Genomic DNA, 22,661 nt, shown 5'->3' on the forward strand with positions numbered 1-22,661 from the left:
CGGGGAGCAGTGGCAGAGCCGTGGCCCTGGCAGACACAGTGAAAGCCGGGGGGGGAGGGGGGGCTCTGTTTCTCACATGCTCCCTGCCTCGCTGGCCACGCCATCTCCCCCCCTCGCCGTTGACATCCCCTAAGGCTCCGGCCTTCGCCCTCTCCTCTGCATTTTCTCCCCCTCTGCCACCTCCCCGGCTTCCGAGGGGCGAGATCCCAGGGAGCATAAACCACCAGACCTAAATGGAGCTGCGCCCGTTTCCACCTGCTGGGATCTGGTCCCTGCTGCCAAATACGCCCCCCGGGGAACAGCAGGCCCCACCATGCGAGCCAATGGAGCAGGCCCTGCAGCTGGAGGCTGCACCAGACCCATGTCCTCCACGGAGCTGGCACCGGGATGCGTGGCCCACGGGGCGGGATTGCCAGGGGACTGTCCCAAGCGTGGCTCCTGCGATGGAGACCGTGCGTTCCTGGCTGCAGGAGACGGAGAGTGGTGTGGGGAGATCCCGGGAGCCAGGCCATGGGTGGGCACCAATTCCACAGACTTTAACGGAGCCGGAGCTCGGCAGCTAGTGAGCGAGAGACGGACCCAGCGCAGGCTGGTTATTTTCTCTCCCTCCCTGGGCGGCCGCTGCAGGAGAAGGGCCATCTGCGGGATCTGTCCAGTGTTTATTCCTTTGGGCTGTGTCACCCCAGGGGCAGAACCGGTGGCCGGCTGAATGGAACAGCAACTCCCCGGTGCTTCCCTTTCATAATCAGCCCCGCGCACAAAGGCGGGGGGAAGGGAAGCAAGGACAGAGACACGTTGCCGCCGGTGGTTCTGGTGGGATTTCCTCTCCGCCCCACCCCCTGGATCTGCGTGACCCCTGGGCCAGCCACCCCGATCCCAAGGGCTGAGAACAGCTGTTTGCAGACATGGGGAGGGCCGTCACAGTCGCTGCCTGAGAGCAAGTGGTAAGAGAAAATGCGCTCGTCCCTCTGTCTATCCATCCTATTCTCCTCTATCTATCTATCCATCCACGCACCCACCCATCGATCCATCCATCCATCCGTCCAACTCTTATCTATCCATCTATTGCACGCTCCCAATCCACCCATTGTATGATCTACCCCGCTACCTACCCGCCTGCCCAGCCAATCGCAGCAGGATACAGGCTCTGCCTCCCTGGCCTTGCTGGTGCTCTGTCGTGAGCAGAGCTGCCCCTTCGTCTGCCCCCCACTCTGCTGGAACAGGAAGGGGAGCCAAGCGAGAGGAGGGGCTCTAAGCCCTGGGCTGCTCACGCCATTTCCTGGCTGCGCTCTCCCAGGGGCTGACGGGAACAGGACGGTCGGGTTTGAGGGAAGCTTGTGCTGAGGCACCAGCAGGAGGTGATGGTGAAGGACAGCCTTCCTCCCCGGCCGACCTAAGATCAGGGAGACTCCTTTCCCCTCCCACAGTGGGGCCAGCTGGCCTGCCTACACTGCGAGCTCTGCAGGGCAGGGCCTGTCTCTTGCCTGGTAACACAACACGTGTTAAAGTGAACGGGCCTGCCTGGCGCTGGGGAGAACCAGGGGTAACTCCCCTGCAGCCCACGGAGTCATGTCAGCACGAGCGGTCCAATCCCGCCGTGCCACCTGCCGCCCACGAGCAAGCGCTGACCCATGCGGTGCCAACAGGCCTTCTGCCCGGCCGTTCGGTAACAGCATCGGAGGAGCCCATCGCCCTGCTGGACCCAGACAATGCCATTCCCAGGCCGGCCCCCGTCACGTTTGCACCCCCAGCTGTCTGGTAGGTACGGCCGGCTCTCTGCGGGCCAAGCGCCCCCCTGTCCTGTCGGGAGTGATTCATGGGTGCACTCAGCTGCTGCAAGTGCAAAGGGACATGGGAAGCGACAAGACGCCGCGCTGCAGCGGGCACTGGCAGGGCGCAGGTAGTGAGCGCCTATCCCCTGCCAGAGAGCAGAGACCAGCACAGGGACATGGAAAGAGGATGCCTGTCCCGTTAATGACAAAACCCAACCTGCCTCTGTCCGTCCCGTGAGCGTCTCAGTGGCTGGGTAAAGGACGGGAGCGCTGTCTGCTCACACCAGCGAGTTGGCGTGCGCCGGCTGTGAGACCACACCAAAGTCATCCTGGGCTTTGGAGTTCTAGTTAGCGCCCGGCTGGCATCTCCTGTACACGGCTGCTCAGCTCCAGCGCCATGTTTGGGACGTACACGGCCTCATCGGCCAAGAGCCAACGCCCCCTGAAATCCTGCTGTGGGCAGCACAGTAATAGAAAAAGGGGCCCGGGAGTCGGCTCTACCGCTGGCAGGGGATTTCATGTAGGCCACAAGGTTTGGGTCTATCTGCAGCTCCCCACGCACAGCTCCCACACAGCCAAGGCTGGCTCAGGCGGGCGCCTATTGGATCCCTAGACCAACGCGAGTGCACTTAGAGGGGAATCGGCACCTCCCGGGGGGCCATGAATCCACACTCGTAGCTCCATGCCTGGAACACGCCGGCCGACGCTGCACGGCCTATGGAGAGCGCATGCACCCAGGCCTCGGCGGGGTTCAAACGGGCTGGGACGGAGGAACTCCACGCTGCAGGGAGCGAGGAGGGCCCGAGCTTTTCTCTGCGGTGCTCTGAGTGAGAAACCCACCTTGGCTTGTTCGGGAACTCGAGCCTAGTTCTTGCATTGTCACGACTGGCCCTTGCTGCCCGAGAGGGGCCTAGAACCCGGACCAGGCTGCTGGAGGCCAGGATGGAACGTGAGCATATCACAGTCTGACTCGCCCCCCCACCTGCTCAGTAGCCACCCCGGCGAGTGCGACCCGCTCGTCCGTTGGACGTGTACAAGCACCTTCATAGTGAATGTGGGAAAGAAGCAGAAGGCCCCAGCACCCCAAAAGCCACATGCTTTGCCGCCGCAATCCCCATGTCCCGGCCGAACGACGCGATGCGGCTCCCACCGGCGTCCCCCACACCCCGCACTGCTCCCTCCTGCTTAACGGCACGTTTCACCGTGGGGCCGGCTGCGCCGCCCGGACAAAAATAAACCGCGTGCTGTGCCGTCCTAAAGAGCCGGGTCTGCCCAAGAAGGTGTGGGCTGGAAAGCAGAGCGCTGTGCCGCTGCAGGGGAACCTGCCTCACTCCTCCATCCTGGAGAGCGCTTCCCCCACCCCGGCACTGCCAGCCTCATTGCTAATGGGGTCCTGCAGGCTGGCGGGGGACCGTGTTCCATAAGAACGGCCAGGCTGGGTCAGACCAAAGGGCCACCTAGCCCAGGGTCCTGTCTACCGACAGTGGCCAGTGCCAGGTGCTTCAAAGGGAACGAACAGAACAGGGCCATTTAATTAGTGATCCACCCCCCGTCGTCCAAGCCAAACTTCTGGCAGTCAGAGAGGTCTATGGACACCCAGAGCATGAGGTTGCATCTCTGACCATTTGGCTAATAGCCATCGATAGACCGGTCCTCCAGGAACTTTTCTACTTCTTTTTTGAACCCCCTTATAGTCTTGGCCTTCACAACGTCCCCTGCAAGGAGTTCCACAGGTTGTCTGTGTGTTGGGTGAAGAAATACTTCCTCTTGTTTGTTTTAAACCTGCTGCCTGTTCATTCCATTGGGTGACCCCTAGAGTTCCTGTTATGTGAAGGGGTAAATAACACTTCCTTACTCACTTCCTCTGCACTATTCGTGATTTTATAAACCTCTGCCAGATCCCCTCAGTCGTCTCTTTTCCAAGCTGAACAGTCCCGGTCTTTTTAATCTCTCCTCATTCGGAAGCTGTTCCAGACCCCTAATCATTTTTGTTGCCCTTCTCAGTACCTTTTCCAGTTTATAATTATATCTTTTTTGAGATGGGGCAACCAGAACTACCCACAGTATTGAAGGTGTGGGCGTACCATGGATTTATATAGCGGCACGATGATCTTTTCTGTCCTATTATCTATCCCTTTCTTAATGATTCCCAACATTCTGTTCGCTTTTTTGACTGCCGCTGCACGTTGAGCGGATGTTTTCAGAGAACTCTCCACAATGACTCCAAGATCTCTCTCTTGAGTGGTAACACCTACCTTAGACCCCAGCACTTTATATGTATAGTTGGGATTGTGTTTTTCAATGTGCATTACTTTGCACTTATCAACACTGAATTTAATTTGCCATTTTGTCGCCTAGTTGGATGAGATCCCTTTGTAACTCTTCACAGTCAGCTTTGGACTTAACTATCTTGAGTCATTTTTTGGGGTGTCAAATGACTAAAAAGAATAATCACAATTAAATTTAAAAAATAGTCGTGATTAATTGCATGGCTAAACGATAACAGAATACCAATTTAAATTCATCATGAAAGCATGCCCTCTGGAATGGTGGTCGAAGCATGAAGGGGCATGCAAACGTTTAGCATATCTAGCATGTAAATACCTTGCAATGCCAACTACAACAGTGCCTGTTCTCACTTTCAGGTGACTTTATACATAAGAAGTGAGCAGCATTATCTCCCGTAAAGGTAAGCAAACTTGTTTGTCTGAGCGATTGGCTGAACAAGAAGTAGGACTGAGTGGACTTGCAGGCTCTAAAGTGTTACATTGTTTTGTTTTTTAATGCAGTTCTGTAAAAAATATTCTACATTTCTTAGGTTGCACTTTCACGATAAAGATTGCACTACAGTACTTGTATGAGGTGAATTGAAAAATACTATTTCTTTTGTTTATCTTTTTCACAGTGCAAATATTTGTAATAAGAAATAAATATAAAGTGAGCAGTGTACACTTTGTATTCTGTGTTGTAATCGAAATCAATATTTGAAAATGTAGAAAACCATCCAAAAATATTTATAATACATTTAAATTGGTTTCTATTATTGTTTAACAGTGCAATTAAAATTGTGATTAAATTGTGACTATTTTTTAATTTAGTTAATTTGTTCTGTGTTAATCGCTTGAGTTAACGGCGATTAATTGACAGTCCTTGTAATTTTGTGTCGTCTGCAAATTTTGCCACCTCACTGTTTACCTCTTTTTCCAGATCATTTATGAATGTGTTGAATAGGACTGGGCCCAGTACAGACCCCTGGGGAACACCAGTATTTACCTCTCTCCATTCTGAAAACTGACCATTTATTCCTACCCTTTGTTTCCTATCTTTTAACCAGTTGCCAGTCCATGAGAGCACCTTCCCTCTTATCCCATGTTATGTTAATAGAGACTCAGTTCTCTCCTCCCATTCGCCAGCATCTGGACCTCCCTCTCTCCCCATTCGCTACTGTGTGGATCCCCTCCTGACCCATTCACCACACATGGATCCCTTTCCCCGCCCCTCCTCAGGGTAAGTGCCAGCACAGAGCCAGCCCAATGCTGTCCAAGTGAAACCAACTGTCACATTCCCACTCCCAAATATACAAGTAAAGGGAGGAGGTGCAAAGGGAATATGGGCCAGTACACCGGGATGGGCTGAGACTGAGCGTCTAATCCCTGCTCTGCTACTGACCTGCTGGATGACTATGAGAACCCCTCTGTGCCTCAGTTTCCCCATCTGTAACTTGAGAATAAGAACACCCACTTGATTCGGGAAAGCACTGAAAGTCCATGCCCAGGAATTAACGCATCCTAGGACTTCGCACCTGCATTACCGCTTTCATTCAAGGCCTCCGAGCGCTTTGCACGCATACATTGACATTCTCAACTCTCGTTGGCTGTCGGGCTTATCCCACGTGTGCCACAGGTGGGGTAACAGACACAGGAGGGGGGGAAGCCCAAAGTCCTCCCAGCCCTTAGCAGAACAGCTTCGTTACCGTTATTAATTAGTAGCCCGGGGAGCAGCGGCGCTCTGGGTTTGTTTTTTCAATTTGAACATTAAGAAGGTAATACAGCCGCGCTTGGGAGGGGATCATTAATCTCCTATTAAAACCCTCCGTTTGTTTGAAATGTCGGGATTGGAAAGCACGTCCCTTTCACAGCCCGTTTCCCCGGCTAATGAAACCATTCCGCCGGCAGGGCTCTCTGCACCGAGTCGCTCCGACGACGGGCGCCGGCAAACGGGAACAGCCCTGGGCGGCACGGGGGCTGCGCAGCCGCCAGCCCCCCCGCTAGGGCAATGGGGGGGCCCATCCCTCGCCCTGTGATCTGGCGCAAAGCAGGAGCAGCTTCACAAGGGCCGATGGAGCAATGGTGGCGTTCAGAGGAGAATCAGGCTCAGGAGGGGGGGTAGGGGGGCTGTAAGGTCTCTGGGGCGGGGACTCTTTGTTCTGGGTTCTCGCAGAATGGGGTGCTGGGCCCTGACTGCAGCTGTTAGGTGCTACCGTAATACACCTAATAAAGAAAGTACAGTGCCTAGCACAATGTCGTGCTGGTCCACGATTAGTGATGTTACGGGCTACCGTAATACACCTAATAAACAAGGTACCACGCCCAGTACAGCGAGGTGCTGGTAGATGACTGCGGCTATTAGGGGTGTTACCGTAATACACCTAATAAATAGCTAGATGGTGTTTGCTGTTGACATTGTGACCCTCCCCCCATGGGTGCCGGGGAGTCAGGGAGAGTCCCCAATGCCAGCGCCACCCTGCCCTCCCCTGTGAGTGCCACGAGGGGAGTTGTGTGTGTCACCAGCTGCATCAAGCCAGCCCAGAGGGAGTGGGGCTGTGACCCTGCTCCTTCCCACTGCCACATCCTGACAAACCCTGACTCATAGACTCATAGACTTTAAGGTCAGAAGGGACCATTATGATCATCTGGTCTGACCCCCTGCATACTGCAGGCCATAAAACCGTCCCTACCCCTTCCCTGGACTCTGCTGTTGAAGTCCCCAATCCTGTTTTAGGTGACTTCAATCGGCAGAAACCCTCCTGCTAGAGATCCCTGCCCCATGCTGCGGAGGAAGGCGAAAAACCTCCAGAGGCTCAGCCAATCTGCCCTGGAGGAAAATTCCTTCCCGACCCCAAATATGGCGATCAGTAAGACCCCGAGCATATAGGCAAGAGTCTCCAGCCTGACCCCTGTCAGCCATTATACAATTTGCCTACCATTGCTTGGTTTTCCTTGACTACTATGTTTTACCATTAAACCATTCCCTCCATAAATTTATCTAACTTAATCTTAAAACCAGACAGGTCCATCGCCCCCACCGTTTCCCTCGGAAGGCCGTTCCAATATTTCACCCCTCTGATGGTCAGAAACCTTCGTCTAATTTCAAGCCTGAACTTCCCCACGGCCAGTTTATATCCATTCGTTCTCGTATCCACATTAGTACTGAGCTGGAATAATTCTTCTCCCTCCCTCGTATTAATCCCTCTAATATATTTAAAGATAGCAATCATATCCCCCCTCAGCCTTCGCTTTGTCAGACTAAACAACCCAAGCTCCTCTAGTCTCTTTTCATACGACAGGTTTTCCATTCCTCTGATCATCCTAGTGGCCCTTCTCTGCACCCGTTCCAGTTTGAGTTCATCTTTTTTAAACATGGGAGACCAGAACTGCACACAGTACTCCAAATGAGGTCTCACCAGCGCCTTGTACAACGGAAGCAGGACCTCCTTATCCCTACTAGATATACCTCGCCTAATGCATCCCAAGACAGCATTGGCTTTTTTCACCGCCACGTCGCATTGTCGACTCATAGTCATCCTGCGGTCTACGAGGACCCCTAGGTCCTTCTCCTCTTCCGTTACTTCTAACCAATGCGTCCCCATCTTGTAACTAAAATTTTTATTAGTCATCCCCAAATGCATCACCTTACACTTTTTACTATTAAATTTCATCCTATTTCTGATACTCCAATTCACAAGCTCATTCAAGTCTCCCTGCAGGATATCCCTATCCTCCTCCGAATTTACAACGCCTCCCACCTTTGTATCATCCGCAAACTTTATCAGCCCACTTCTGCAATCGGTTCTGACTGCAGCACTGGCTTTAAATGCCCCCTGCAGTGGGCAGAGACGGCGCGCCCCTGCCCCCACCGGCCCTGCCGGCCGACTCAACAGGCCCACGAGGGCAGAGTCACAGAGCCAGCATCCCACACGCAGCGGGGTCACCCGCCAACCGTGCTGGGGGCACTACCCGCCCCTGAGTCAAACCCACCCGGGCCAAGGTAACTGGCTCCTCACAAGGGACGGGCTGGTGAGAACCAGCAGGAACTGGCTTGCACGTTTGCTGGACTGTCATCACTAGCCCCCCCCCCATTCCCCAGCCCCGAATGGAGGGGGCGCCTTAGGGCTAATCAGATCCTCCGTGGCCATAGGGTTGGATTAGGGCAGGGTCGGCCGCCTGTCAGCCTTGCCATTTAACATGGGGTGGGCAGGGAGCTTTGTTCACTCCAGTCCCCAGCTGAGCTGCGTGGAACGCCAGGGGCTCTCTGCACAAGTTAGGGGGCCAACTCCCATGTCCTGGCCAAATTCCAACCCAGCTGATTAAATCTGCCCTTCCTTAAATGCCCCCTAGCCGCTCCAATGGGCTTCTCCTACACTGCCTGCCCTAAACTCCCCCATAAGCGTTGCTGTGCGCTGTGACATAGCTGCCACGCTCCACTCCAGAGGCAGCTGCATTTCAGTGGTGGACGAAGCAATTCCTATAGCTACAGAGGCCGACTGCAGCGTGGGGTGCATAAAGATGGGGCGGAGTGCAAGTCGCTGGGTGCCAAAAGCGGGTAAATTCTCTGTGCCCGTCGCTCAAGGGTGATGTGCTGTTATGCACTGCCTAGGCCAGGCGCTCAGATACAGTGGTGATGGGCAGGGGATACAAACCAGACGAGAATCCATCACTAGGAATTCTAGCTGAGTCAGCTCCAATCCCTCCTGTGGATTCTGGCTGCAGCACACCCCCTGCACACCCCCTACCAGCGCAGCTAAGCCAAGAACACGCTCCAGCCGTGCTCTGTGCACCCCACGTACGATCCCACCCGCTCTCGTCTCAGCGTCCCCAGGGAGAGAGGAGCTGCCATTGGGGAGCTAACCCCGTGCTGAGCACCACTCGCTGGCTGCCCGTCAATGCTTAGTGACCACGCGTGTCCTACCCAGCGACCTCGCTCTCCGTGGTGAACATGACTGATCTCGCACACGCTTCCCTCTGCCCCTCCCCAGCATCACTCCCCTGGTTTTGGTGGGGTCCCTCCTGATTTACGCCAAAGGGGAGCAGGGAACTGGTCCCCTCCACTGGCCTCGCGCGTTCTCGAGAGCTCTCTGCCCTGCAGAGCGCAGCGATCTTCCTGCAGCCAAGGGCATGGCGGTGATGTCCTGGCAACTGGCCCAGCTCCCGCCGTGGCAATCCCTGCAGAGACGCACACACCATTGCGCACCTGCCACTGGTCAATTTGGGCCCAAGCTTCAGGAGATCAGAGGGATTTTCGAGGCTGTAGGGTCAGGAGTGGAGCAGGGACACACTCACTGGGGAGAGCGCCAGCCTGGGGACCTCCTCCTACATGGCACAATCCCTGACAGTCTTCTCAAGGCGGCCCTAGCCCCCCCACCGCATGCAACACCCCCAGCTTCTCTCATCAGCTGAGCCCTCCCCTACCAAACCCAGGTGCACTGTCACAGAAGCACCCACCCCTGTAAACAGAACCCAGCTCCCTCCTCCGGGCCTCCCAGGACCTTCCAAGCGGTACCGGCCGCCTCTGAGCTGTGGTGCGGGAGGCTGACCCATCGTCCCCCTCCAGCCACAGCGCGCACACGCATGGACACGCACGAGGTCCGTGCACGCACACAGAGGGGGGCGCACACCCAAGAACACGCCAATCACCTCACTGGCATCGATCCAGCATTTAACACCAGCGAACGGGCCCGTCTCCGTGTGTTGGCCATCGGGATAGGTGACTACTGTCTCTAGGCTCCCCACGCTCCCCAGACGCCACCTGTATCCCCCCCTCCTCTCCTCTCCTGTTCCCTCTTGTTCTCCAGGTCTTCCACTCCCCTTGCTGTCACCCCCTCTCACTCAAGTATGGGGCTGCCCCCCCACTACCGGCCAGCCCAGTGTCCTCCCCCACCTCCTTCCAATCCATCCCCACTAGAATCCTTCCCACGCTCCTTCTGCCACAGCCCTCCCTTATCTAGACGGGCCTCCTGCGGCTGCCCTGAAAAGCCTCACGTGGTCCACTGAACCTAGCCCCCGCCCCACATCTGGCTAACCTGCCCATCCCCTGGCACTGCCAACACTAGGTCTCAGGGGTTTGCTCATCGGCTGAGACCTGTCTCCCCTCCCTGCAGTTCCTTCCAGCACGGATCAGGGAATGGGGGGCAAGGGCTGTTTGGCCCCACGTGGATGGATCAGCCCTCTGGAGGTCAATGGGAACTAGCACATGGGCGTAGGTTTCCAAGGGCATTCATCACGCAGATGTGCTGTCGCTGGCTCTGATCCAGCACCCACTGGAGCCACCAGAAAGGCAATCAAACTGGGCCGGTGTAAGCCACACTGGCACGGTCTTTGTCCCTGCCTAGTGACTGGTCCACATGAGAGGATAAAAGCCTATTACTGCTACCGGGTAACAGAGTAGCTCCTTTAGCTGAAGTGCTAAAGGTGCAGGGTTCCAACGCTGCTTTCTGAAACACGACTGCAAATGCCTGTTAGCTGGTGTCAAGTGATGGATGCTTTGTTTGGTTAATGATAGATGCACATGTCCTCTGACCGCTTCGTGCGTAACAAGCTGTATACGAAAATGCCTTTACTGGAAAGAGGCAGCATCCGCAGCGCTGCTGGGTTAGGCACGCCGGCAGCAGCCACCTAACCTTGATCCGTCTGGCTTTCCGGGGTTGGAAACTTTCAGCAGAGCGGAGGCTGTATGTGCGCAGAGGAGATTTCTGCCTTGTGCTGTAACTAATGCTAAACTGTCAGCTCCTAAAGATTAGCTGCCTGGGATGGTATCAATATAGAAATAAAAAAAAAAAAATCAAGCTGATTTCGGCAGCCAGCCACCAAGTTTATAGCATATCTCCATCTACTGGTCTTAAAAATTCACGGTGCTGCTCCGTGCAGTCAGCAGCACCGTCAGCTCGTAGCATCTGGGAGAGGAAAAGGTGCATTTTCCCAGCCAGTGACTCCTACAAACAACCTCCATGCAATTCTCTCTCCCCTTTTCTAACGGGCCAGGCTCTAAATCAGCTCCCCTGCTCCGAAATGCTCTCGGGAGGCAGGAAACTGAAGTAGGGAGGAGGGACGTGTAATGTCTTAAAGGCGAGCTGCGGGGGGGTTGAAATATGGGGGCTGTTTCCATTCGAGGAGAGCAGTGGCCACTGACAGCCCCTGCTCTACAATGCTCCCGCTTGGCAAAACCAGCAGGTTAGGTTATTTCACGCAGGCCACGCCAGCACCCTGCTAGATCAAAGCCAGGACCGGAGCCACGGGGCCGAGCCGAAGCCCAACGGCACCGCTGGGGCTTCTGATGAGGCCCTGGGGTTGCAAATAGGGAATCAAACCCAACACCTCCCCACACACCCAGCCCAGTAGCAGCTTGCTGGGACGATGGCCCCAGGCATGGGAGTCTGTGGATAACTCATGACAAGCAGAGCTGGTTTACGAGGCCCCCAGAACTGGCAGCCAAGGGGGATGCCCCAGTTTGTGGCATGGTCTTAAACCTACCCTGGGACGGTCTGCCAGGCCTGCTGCTGCCTGTGTGCCCACAGGGCTAGGACGACATCCAACCCACACTGGCACCGGGCCCACACCCTCCCCACACAGTGCGACTGAGGGGGAGAGCAAAGAGATCGGCCACCACCCCCGCCAGAGCACGGGGCGGAGCAGCAGGGGCAGAGCAAGGGCCCTCAGCCTGGGGGAGCTGCTGCTCTTCCAACAGCCCGAGGGGGGGGCACAGCCAGGTGTCGAGGGGTCACAGCCACCCTCCCCGTCCCCCATTCCTGGAGGAGGAGAGTCCCACCTGCTCTCCATCAGGCTGCACCACCTGTTGACTTCCCATACTTGGATAGCCTCTGCCCGCCAAGCTAACAGATAACGAAATAAAGGGTGGAGCATTTAACGCACCCCAGCCGGACCCTCTCCCTTGCTCCCGCCCACGGCCCCAGTGAAGGAGGAGACTGCTGGGGATGAAGGGTGCCCTCCATGGCAGACCCCACCCCCTCTGGCACTAAGCAGCCTTCATGTATCTGGCTCCATCGATTGACGCCGGGGCTCTGATCAATACAGAGTCTCTGAAACACCAATAAAACCTCCACCAGAGGGCCCCAGACACAATGGAGCGGCAGTGCCAAGCAAGACGGGAGCCAAACAGGGCCAGAGTATGTATTATGCTGGAATCACTTTGCTCTAATTAGTTACCTTTCGTAGGACTGCTGCAACCTTAAATGTTTTATCATTTACTTGCTCTCCTGAGGGCAGGCGAGCGGCAGTAACAGAAGCTGAAATCCTGGGCTGCGTTTAGCTACAGGTCAGGCGCTAGGAATGCTTCGTCTGCGTCCTGCGCCTTTCAGCTCGGGCAGTCTCCAGAGGTGGGTAGATATTACAAAGGGGGAAACGGAGGCACGCGACCGCCAAGTGACTGGTCACGCAGCGAGTCACTGGCAGATGGGAAAAGAGTCCTCACTCCCAGTCCAACGCTCCCTTCCGTGTCAGTGCACAGTATTAGTCAATGGAGAGGCCAGGGATTGCCCCATAGTGGCTAAGTACCCCACACTTCACCAATGATCTCATCACACGTTCAGGGGGTTCTGCCCCCTTTGAGACAACTCATCTCTGTGCCCTTTTGGGCTCCACGTTCTCCTAGAGCCGGGCCCCAATCCTGCCAAGCCAACGACACCTTCCAGGATTCCTACAGCTCCCCATTGAACAAGGCTTTCCTGGGCTTTTCAGCTTCCTTTAAATGGTTTGGGCAGCTTTACCCCTCCGACTCCCGCACCTCCGGGGTTTGCAGCCACATGGCCTCACTCCAAACCCTTGTTCTGGATGGAGACACAAAGAGCTGATCTTACCCAGGGTCTCTAGGGCTGCTGGCTCTGTGGTAAGACATTTGCGAAAGCCGGTCTCAAAACAGCCCATTTGCTTATCAAAGCCAAATTGTTCAAAGGCTGCAGAGTAGGGAGGGGGGAAGGGTGTCAAGTTGTTACTAAGGCATTAAATTAAAAAAGGAAGAGAGGAGAAGGGCCCTGATTAGCCGCAAACTGACCTTGGCAGCAAATGCAAGTAATTGGCGAGAAAGGGCTTATAAATTACGAGCATTCGGCACCTGCATTCCCCAGCTCGCCGGAAGCCAAAAGCCAGTGCAGGTGCTGAGACCTTCATTTGTCCATCAGAGGACAGAGCACGACTGGGCAACGACTCACAAGGAAACTCAGCACTCTAGACCGCAGGTGGGCCCCGATCCTGCGCATGGCGCCCCTCCCACTGGTGCAGGATCGGACCCTGGCAGCTTCCGACGTGTTGCAAGTCACGGAAGGCCCGATTCGCAGTCTGGTGAAGTGGATGGGGGTCTCCGCATACCCTGGGGGCCCAGAGCAGGCTCTACCAGTGAGGCGTTGCTGGACAAATAGGTTTGCTTAGTGCACCTGTTTGTCAGCATGTCTGGTCGCAGGGAGTTTGCTGCACCCCCTTGGAAAGAGGCCGGGTTGCAGGCAGGTGAAGGAGGCGCAATGCTGTCTGGTAATGAAAGTCGGGGGCAGGCCAAGGCTCACGTGCGGCTTGGAAAATCCTCCCAGCCTGCACACCGGGGATGAGCAATTTTAACAGGCTCTTAAAACGTGGCCAGCTCGTTTACCATCGCGGCACGGTAAGTAGGCTTAGCACCCAGGCTGGGGCGCTTTCCCGACAGCTTGGCAAGGCTGAACCCTGGGGGCTAGGATCTGATCTACTGCTAGCCCCCCATCTAGACCAATTGCTCTAGGGATGCAGTGTGAAGATTTCCATGTCCTATCAATGCTGGCAACTGGATTTCCCGGCATCAGAGCAACACACCCTCCTCTGCTGCCGGGCATGCAGGGCCTGTGCACACCGTGCAGTGCAGACACCCACCCAACAGCAGCAACAAGGGCTATTCCAGGACTTGCCTAGCGAGGTTACAAAAGACTTCGCCCTCCATACAGATCAACCATGGCCCCTGATCACTGCCGGCCGAGACACTGTGCTCACACGTCCCTCCCTCGAGCAGGGATGCTCCGCTCTGCATCCCATCCCATGTCCTCAACCCCTACGTGTGGGACCTGCCCCGCACTTCGCACGTCAGGGTTTAATGGTATCGCCTGGTTCTAATGTTCCCAACTTCCTGCTTTTACTGTGGGACATTTTAGGGGGCAAGGAGGTTGGCTGAAAGCCCCACATTTTGATTGTCGAGATGCTCCGATACCGCAGTGTTAGGTGCTGACGGATACACAGATCGATCAGATAAAGCTTATTAATTATTACGCTGCTCACATATGAAGAGACACCAAATATACACAGACTCGCCACTGAAATTCCTGACCTCAGTTACAAAGAACCCCCGTGGACCTTAAAAACACTGAGGTTGTTTTTCACCTTTGATGCTGTTTGTTTACCTTGCACTTCACAGGGTTTGGCCTGAGGAACGGGGGTTTCACTCATTGTTTCTAATCAGTTGGACTTTCTGGTTCTCCAGCGCTTGCACCAGGGACTTGGGGGAAGCGGGGATTTCTGTAGGTATTAACTTTTGTCAAACAATAAACGCCTAAAGCTCAGAAGCGATGCTGTGACCTGACCTTTATTTGCTTGTGGAAGGAGTGCAGGGGACGCTCAGTGACATCCATGGTAATCTGTGCTCTACAAGGGTCTGACGCCGAAGCCAAATGGGGACTTTCCAACTGATTTCCATGGGCTCACCCCTATGAGATATGAGATATGCATCCGAAGAAGTGGGTTGTAGCCCACGAAAGCTTATGCTCTAATAAATTTGTTAGTCTCTAAGGTGCCACAAGTACTCCTGTTCTTTTTGCCCATCCTCAGCGCCTGGTACCTGTGCTCACATAACATGACACAATGCAACCTTGAATGGGATGGGGAAGAAGTCCTTTTTCCCACACGGCCCCTTCCCTTCTCCTGCATATCAAGTAGATGCATATCTAATGACTGCGGTGCATTTAGCAGCCTGCTCCTCAGAGCTACAGACTGGAGGCCAAATTCTCTGCTGGCGTAAACTGGCACAACTCCACTGATTTCAATGGCACTGCACCGATCTACACCAACAGAGGATTTGGCTTGGGTTTTTTTCAAGCTCTCTCTGTATGCAGTAACAACAAACAAAACCCACAGCTTATTCTTCGAGACACATCTTACTAAAGAAGGAGCATGCGAAATCAGACCACAATCCCAGCTTTAAATTTCAAGGTAGATTAATTACCCAACACCACTTTCCCCATCTTCAAATCACTGCCACAGACATTAATTAGCATCTCCAATATGTGTTGGGTCCACGTTCCTTATTACCTGCCCACAGCTGAAGTTTTTGCCCAGGTTTTCGGGTCATTGGTTCTAACTCACCATCTGCTCGCAATCAAGGGAAAGAGACAGCGTGCTGACTGGAAACGTGGCTAAAGACAGGGAATATGTCGCTTCCGTTTGGAGCCTTTTAATCCTACATAATAATTTATTATTCATCGCTTTTATAATGAGTTTCCCTGTATTGCTACCGTCCAACCACCAACAAATGTGACACCTGATTGTCCTCACCACCTTTTGGAAAAATGATTATCCAGACACCCAAATCTGATAAAGCAGTAGGGGAAAAAAAACAGACCATATCTTCCCCGACTCACAAGCCTGCCAGCTGTCAATCACGTGGATTGCAAACACTGTTACCTGTTGTTCCTAAAGATCAAGACTCAGCCAAGCAAAACACAGCCGGGGAAATAAAACTTACAAGCAACTTGTCTGGAAGACAATGGGGAAAGCATTCAAGGCACTTAAGGGATGCTAAATAAAGTTACTGCTCTCAGCACCCAGGATAAACCCTTGTTCTGCACATGAAGGATTTGTACAGCTCTGTAGGGAAAGGACGGCGAGAACACTCGGCACAGCTAGTTAAAGCATCTAGTCCCTTTGTTTATTCCTACTAATTGACTTGGTTCAAAGAAGTTGTTGAAAAATCTGCTTATTTATAATCAGCATCCCTGCCTTCTAGTGGAACAGAGAAGTGGGGGGGGGAGTGTTTCCACTAAAGCTGGGTTTTTTTAAGTCCCTTTTCCATTAGTCAACAACTCCTAGAGCCTCAAGTGCACCACAAAGGCACCTCTGAACCCCGTTTCGTCAGCACCGACTCCTTCCCTGCTTGCCAGGCACAAGCAGCGGGCACCACGGCGAGCCAGGGCTCCAGGGACACCGTTCATAAACAGCGGGAAAAGACTCTCAGGGCACAATTTCATTCCACGAGTCGGGGGGGGTGGGGAGGGGGGCCATTATGGCCAAAGAGCGACCAGATGAGCATGGCAGCGACCATCCAGGGTGCCCTGGAAGCGTGGGCACGGAGCACGCGTCCTCCAGACGGTGCTGTGCCCTGGGGGCCCCGCATTAGCCAGGCTAATAATAACAGCGCTAATAAATAAATCCAGCCCTTCCACCCACCCAAAACCGCAGCAGGGAGAACAGCTCTTGCACCAGGAGTGCCTGCACCCACCACATCCTTACCAAACCAAACTAAACCGGGGCGGGGGGGGGGGGTGTTCAGCACCTCGCAATAGCACAGCCAGCCACTCCTCTGTTGCCTGTTACCTTGCTCAGCAAAAGGGCACCACACCAGCAGGTACCCTAATCCCTAATGGCAGCAAATGATTTCACAGCATGTCATGCACACAGCTTCAATAAATTATAGGGTTAAGGGAGCGATTTGAATGCAACTCAGGGAAAGTGAACAACTAAGAGGTTTTTTCATAAGACTGCAGAAAGGGGGAGGAGGGGGAGAGGGGACAGACATCTAGAGGCACGAGGTATCAAAAAAAAAACAAACAGAAAAAAGCCAACGATCAGTCACACACACACACACACACACACACACACACCCACCCCAAACCGGGAGCAACATCGCTTAGCTACCAGCCCAAGCCCGGGCATGGTCAGCCCTGGCTGCAAAAATTGTGCATTTGATTGCATTGGTCTGTTGGATAAAGCTGTGAGATAATAGCAGATAAAGACTTTGATCTTTATCCTAAATCCATCGCTGTATTAAGAAAGCGGGAGACATGGACAGTTTATATATATTTTTAAACCCCCCCCGCTCTCCCCCCCCACCTCGGTGCAGCCCTGGGAGCCCCACATTAGAAGCGCAATCTGTCATTTTATTAAGTCCGGGCTCAACTCTAATCCTTGCCCTTTCCCTGGGGGGCAGGAGGAGATGGGACGAGGCGGAGCGAGGGGCAAGGATGGGGGCAACAGGCTGGGGGCGGCGGCAGAGCGGAATGAAAACAGCCCCTTCCCCTAACCAGGGGAGCGCGGGGGACGGCGGAGGATTGGAAGGGGCAGTGGGGTTCGGGGACTGGAGGGGAGGACAGGTAGGGGGTGCAGGGAGGCACAGCGGGGTGCAGCGGAGGAGTAAAGGGGCAGTGGGGCTCGGAGGGCTGGAAGGGAGGGAGGTCAAGGGGTGCAGGAGGCACAGCGGGGTGCAGCGGAGGAGTAAAGGGGCAGTGGGGTTCGAGGGGCTGGAGGAAGGATGCGCGGGGAACTGCAGGAAAGGGGGTGCAAGGAGGCACTGAGGGGTGCAGCAGAGGAGTGGAGGGGCAGTGGGGTTCAGGGGGGCTGGAAGGGAGGGAAATCAGGGGGTGCAGGGAAGGGGGTGCAGGGNCAGTGGGGTTCGGGGAGCTGGAAGGAAGGGAGATCAGGGGGTGCAGGGAGGCATTGAGGGGTGCAGCAGAGGAGTGGAGGGACAGTGGGGTTCAGGGGGGCTGCAGGGGAGGGAGGGCGGGGGGGTGCAGGGAGGCACAGAGGGTACAGCGGAGCTCGGGGGAGGGCGGACAGGGGGTGCAGGAAGCCCCTTTCCCTGGCACTGGGCGAACCGGGAGGGTGCCGGGCGCACGGAGAGCCCCCACCCCGCCGACCCCGCGCGGGCGAGCTCTTACCGTGGGCCAGCAGCGCGCCGAGGCAGCAGAGCAGGGCGGCGGGTCCCGGGGCCATGGCGGTCGGTGCGGTGCGAGGTGCGGGATCCACCCCCGCGGTGGGGGACAAACAAATCCAGGCACGTGCGGTCCAGCCGGGGCGCCCAGCTCAGGGGGGAAGGGGGCACCACGGGCGGCTACTGCCCTGGGCTCCTCTCGCCACCCCCCGGCGCCTCCCTCCCACCCCCGCAGGGCGCCCTGAGCCCCGGGCACCCAAGGGTGCAAAGCCCTACCGCAGGAGGAGCGGGACCCACTTAGCAAAGGGGACACCTCCACCCCCACAGGCAGGAGGGTCCGAGAGGTGCGGGTACGTGTATCCCCCCCACCCCCGATCTGCTAGGTGCCCCCACGGCCGGAACAGCGAAATCTCCGGGGGGTTATTCCAGTGCCAGGGCGCGAACTCTGCCCGTGCGCCCCGGCGGGCTCCGAGCTCGCCGAGCCGAGCCCGCGGCCAGGGCCAGGAGCAAGCAGCCGACGCCGCTCATGGATCCATCCGGCCTGGCGAAGTTCCGGGGCGAAGTTTGGGGAGGCGGGCGGCAGCCTCCGGCGGAGCGAGCCGGGCAAGCCCCGCTCTCCGCCCGGTCCTCGGTCCTCCTGCGCCTCCCCCGGCCGCGGTGCGGGGAGGCAGCGCCGGGCTCCGCAGGGGCGGGGGGGCGGGATCGCTGGGCCCCCCGGCAGCCCCCTGCCCCGCAATGCGCCCGCTGCCCGCCGCGCTCCAACTTTCCCGGCGATGCAAAATCCAAAGCTCGCCCCGGGCGGGTCCGTCCCTCGGGGCGCCGGAGCCGGAGCCTCGGCGGTGGCGGTGCAAAGCTGGCGGCAGCTGGTGTGTGCGGTGCAGGCGATGCGGGGGGGGCGATTCCCCCAATGCAAAGGGGGGGCTCAGGGAGGGGCCCCCAGCAGTTGCAACCTCCGGATCCGCTCTCCGGCAGCTCCACGGCGAGGACGAGCCGCTCTCCGGAGCCTGCGAGGCGATTCAACGGCAGAGCAACCCCCCCCCCCGCGCATCTCCCCGCTCCCCCCCCCCCCCCAGGTTTCCCCGATCACGTGGTTTCCCCGGAGCCGCCTCTCCCCCCCCAGTCTCCAGGTCTCCGCGCTGCGATCCCAGCCCCGGCGCGCGCCGGGCTGCGTTGCAAAGCCCGGGGCGCGAGGCAGGCGAGCCGCCCGCTCCCCGGGGTCTGGCACGGGGCTGCTGCCCGCGCGGAGGATGCACCGTGTGCAGGGCCCCGGGCGCTGCAGGGCATTTACCCCCCACACACACACACACACTTCGGGGAGGGGGGTTAGCTGCCATTGTGTGCACGGGCCCCGGAGCACTGCGGGGCATGTCCTCCCTGCTGCAACTCCAGCAGCACCCAACGGAGAGGCGGGGGCAGGCTGCAGACCGTCCATGGGCCCCTCGGCGCCTTCCCCGCGCCGTGCACTCGCTCGCGCCCTCCAGGGGTGGAGTAGAACAGCTGGGATCCCCCCACCCCGCGGGAAGGCTTTGCCTTCATTGTACAGGCTCATTCTGGCTTGTGCCTTGTTTCTTCCTATGGGATTGGCCTCTGGCCCCCGTGTTTGCAGGCCGCCCAGGCGCTACACAGGCCACATAGGCAGCTAGGGCCCGGTTCTAGCCGCTTTGCAAAGGGCTGGCTGCTGGAGCTGGCTTGATGCCCCTGGTTGCTGGTGTAGGAGATGAGAGGGGGAGTCTGGAGGGCTTTGCTGGGTGACCCCATGATCCTGGATCGGCAAAACAATCCCCAGGGACTGTGAGCAGCTGGCTACCGTTAGAGCTGCCCTAAGACTCCCCTAGGTTGGGCCCCCAGGGTCAGGGGTCGGCGTGACGCCATCTCTGCCTCCTTGCTCGGGTCCTGTGCAAAGCGTAGCTCAGCCAAACCCAAGGATCTAGCATTGTGTCTAATGGCGCTGGTCACACCCACCCTCATTTTTGTGTATTGTTGGGCCGCAATGACAAAAGGCCTTGAAATGGGGTGGCTGGAGAGGAGACCGCCTTGTGGTGCATCATGTGTGTGTATGTGTGTGCTCACATGTGCAGGCATGTAGGGGGGTGCATACATCTTCCCTTCCCATGCCCTGGTGCATTGAGAGGTGTGTATAAATACCCTGTGGCATTAGGAGCCCATGACTTCTGCCCAGCTGGGGATATAATAATAATTATTAATGGAGATATCTTATCTCCTAGAGCTGGAAGGGACCTTTAAGGTCATTGAGTCTAGCCCCCTGCCTTCACTAGCAGGACCAAGTACTGATTTTGCCCCAGATCCCTAAGTGGCCCCCCCTCAAGGATTGAATTCATAACCCTGGGTTTAGCAGGCCAATGCACAAACCACTGAGCTATTCCTCTCCCCCGCCCCCATATCTGCTCCCTTCGACTGAGCAACACAAACGCATCTAAGAAGCATTTTAATGATGACCTGCCAGAAGAAATGATGGATTAAGAGGGCTGGAAAAGTTGGACTCTGTTCTCCTAATATAAGAAATGTTGCGGGGCAAGTTTCCTTGCTTTTGATTGTTTTTATTTGGAAATGTGGGTCCTGTTTACCCCGATGTTCCTGGAAGACTGGAGAACTCAGGTTTGTTAAATGAAACGCACCAAGCAAATGATGCCTAGAGAAGCAGTTTTTCTCCCAGTTGTTTAAAGTTCTTGGGTCTGGCCAGTACCAGGTTCGCCCACACACTCGGGAGAGAGTTGTTTTTGTTAAACATCCAGTACCCAACAGGCGGAGAACACTCCCCCTCTCTGTGTCCGTCACAGCCAGCGGATTCGCCCCCAACGCCCGCGGTACAGATCTGGGTTCTGTGCACCACCGTCTCCCCAGACCTCACCCCTTCTCCCATACAGCAGAGCAGACCCATGTAGGGTGCCCTATAGCTAAGACCCTCTCAGCCTGCAGAGTTAATGAATAACTCTGCTGCCATAGCGTGTTTTAGCCACACGACTGTACAGAGGAAAGGAACATTATCTGCATTTCACGGATGGGGAAACTGAGGCAGAGAACAATCCCGGGACATAATGAAGGTCACATAGCAGATGATACAGGAATAGAGCCATCACATTGCCCCCCTACAGAGAAAATCTTTGTTGCCTCTGGTGTCTCTCCATATGCACTCAATGAGGGGCAGGGATGGTGTTTCACCAGGGCTTTTTTTGGTTGAATTCAAGCCCAGGCCTTTATCCAGTGCTATCAAAGCATCCCTTGGTTCCACCGTCTCTACGCCGCACCGTGTGAAATTAACATGAGGCGATGCCTGGGTTTGCAGCAGGCTAAGCTGTGTAATGGCATTAGCAAGAGAAGGGAGAAGGGCGTTGTGCTCCGTAGAAATCAGAGATGGGAGAGATCTCATCGGTCACTTTACCCATCCCGCCAACACGTGCATCCTGCCCAGGCAGGCTTGTTCTTGGGAGTTCCTTCTCCATCTCCCGTCACACACACCCCTGCTGGTTTGCTGCAATGTGTCCCCCCGTCTCGTTTTACCAGGAAACGTTGGCCAGCGCTCCCATTCTGGAAGACGCCTCATTTACAGTGGAGGCGCATCTGACATCCCCATTAATGCCAAAATAATTCATGGCAATTAACGTTATTAACCTTGAGTAGCCACGGAAGTGGCGGATGCTCCAGAGAGTTCCCTGCTCATAGCTATGTACAGCCCGTGTCTTCCCCGGCCCGGGGGGGCGGGGGGGGCAGTGGGAGCCAGAACCCCAGGAAAGAGACTCCACCAGTCTTTGGCCCTTGCAGGAAATCACCAGGCTGGGAGGTTCCTTTCCGGATGATGCTATGGAAATGAAGCAGCAGGGCTCTCCATCCCTGGGAAGAAAATGAGAGGGCTGAGAGGGGCTCGAATGCTGAGCACCGGAGGAACAGAGAGAAAGTTACATCCAGTCTCTAACGGCAGGAGCAGACCTCCCCCTCGCTTGTTACCATGAAGGTAGCACCTTCCAAGAGCAGGGCCCAATTGTGCTAGGGGCTGCACATACACGGGGGAGAGACACTCCCTGCCCCCTAAGAGCTCACCGTTGGCATAGAATAGACAGGCAGAGGGTAGGAGGGGAAACCCAAAGGGAAATGACTCAGCCGAAGTCAGCCAGCAGGCCTCACCTCCGGCCCTACCCTGCTGTGGAGGGAGGTCTTGTCATCCACTGCTGGGAACTGGGTCCACTCAATACTCCTCAATCCTGGCCCACAATCCCCTGCTATTCCAGGCTTCGGTGCCCGCACACGCAGCTCTGTCGATGTTCCTCTGGCGTGACCCCTGCTATTCCAACCCTGGGCTCCCCTCACCACTCTGCCAATGCACCTCGATCCTGACCTGCAGCCCCCTTCATCCTCTCGTGCTGGGCCTCCCCTCCTCAGGCACGTCCACAGAGCTCTGCTTTCTGCTGCCCCTCCATCCTGACCTGCCACTGTCAGGCCTGGGTTTCTCTTGCGCAGAGCCCGACCGTCATCCCCACCTCCGGCCCCTCATGTTCTGGGTTTGCCTGTCCAGTGAACCGGGCACAGGCTCAGGACCGGGGGCGGGGTTGGAAAAGGTGGCCCACCTGCTGTGCCAATCCTTTGCCCTAGTTCTAGTCTGCACCACAGGACCAGGGCTCCCAGCAGACTCCAGAAGTCAAGTCTGAGGGCTGGCAGCAGGAGAGTTGTGCACACAATCTGATTTGTGCACACAGTTAGTCCCCGTTGTGC

At 56.2% G+C, this 22,661-nt stretch overlaps 1 protein-coding gene across 1 annotated transcript in view; it reads right to left on the reverse strand.

Moving 5' to 3' along the window:
- Positions 1-18,718, reverse strand: part of TMEM132E (transmembrane protein 132E) — a 222,155-nt gene extending 203,437 nt beyond the window's left edge. The window contains exon 1 of the mRNA XM_034752778.1: positions 17,944-18,718. Within this exon, the coding sequence (XP_034608669.1) occupies positions 17,944-17,998 (55 nt within the window). The 5' untranslated portion in view covers positions 17,999-18,718. The remainder of the gene's footprint in view (positions 1-17,943) is intronic.
- Positions 18,719-22,661: the final 3,943 nt, after the last annotated feature.

This window comes from Trachemys scripta, chromosome 18 (assembly GCF_013100865.1).
Source record: "Trachemys scripta elegans isolate TJP31775 chromosome 18, CAS_Tse_1.0, whole genome shotgun sequence".
In the NCBI taxonomy this organism is placed as follows: Eukaryota; Metazoa; Chordata; order Testudines; family Emydidae; genus Trachemys; species Trachemys scripta.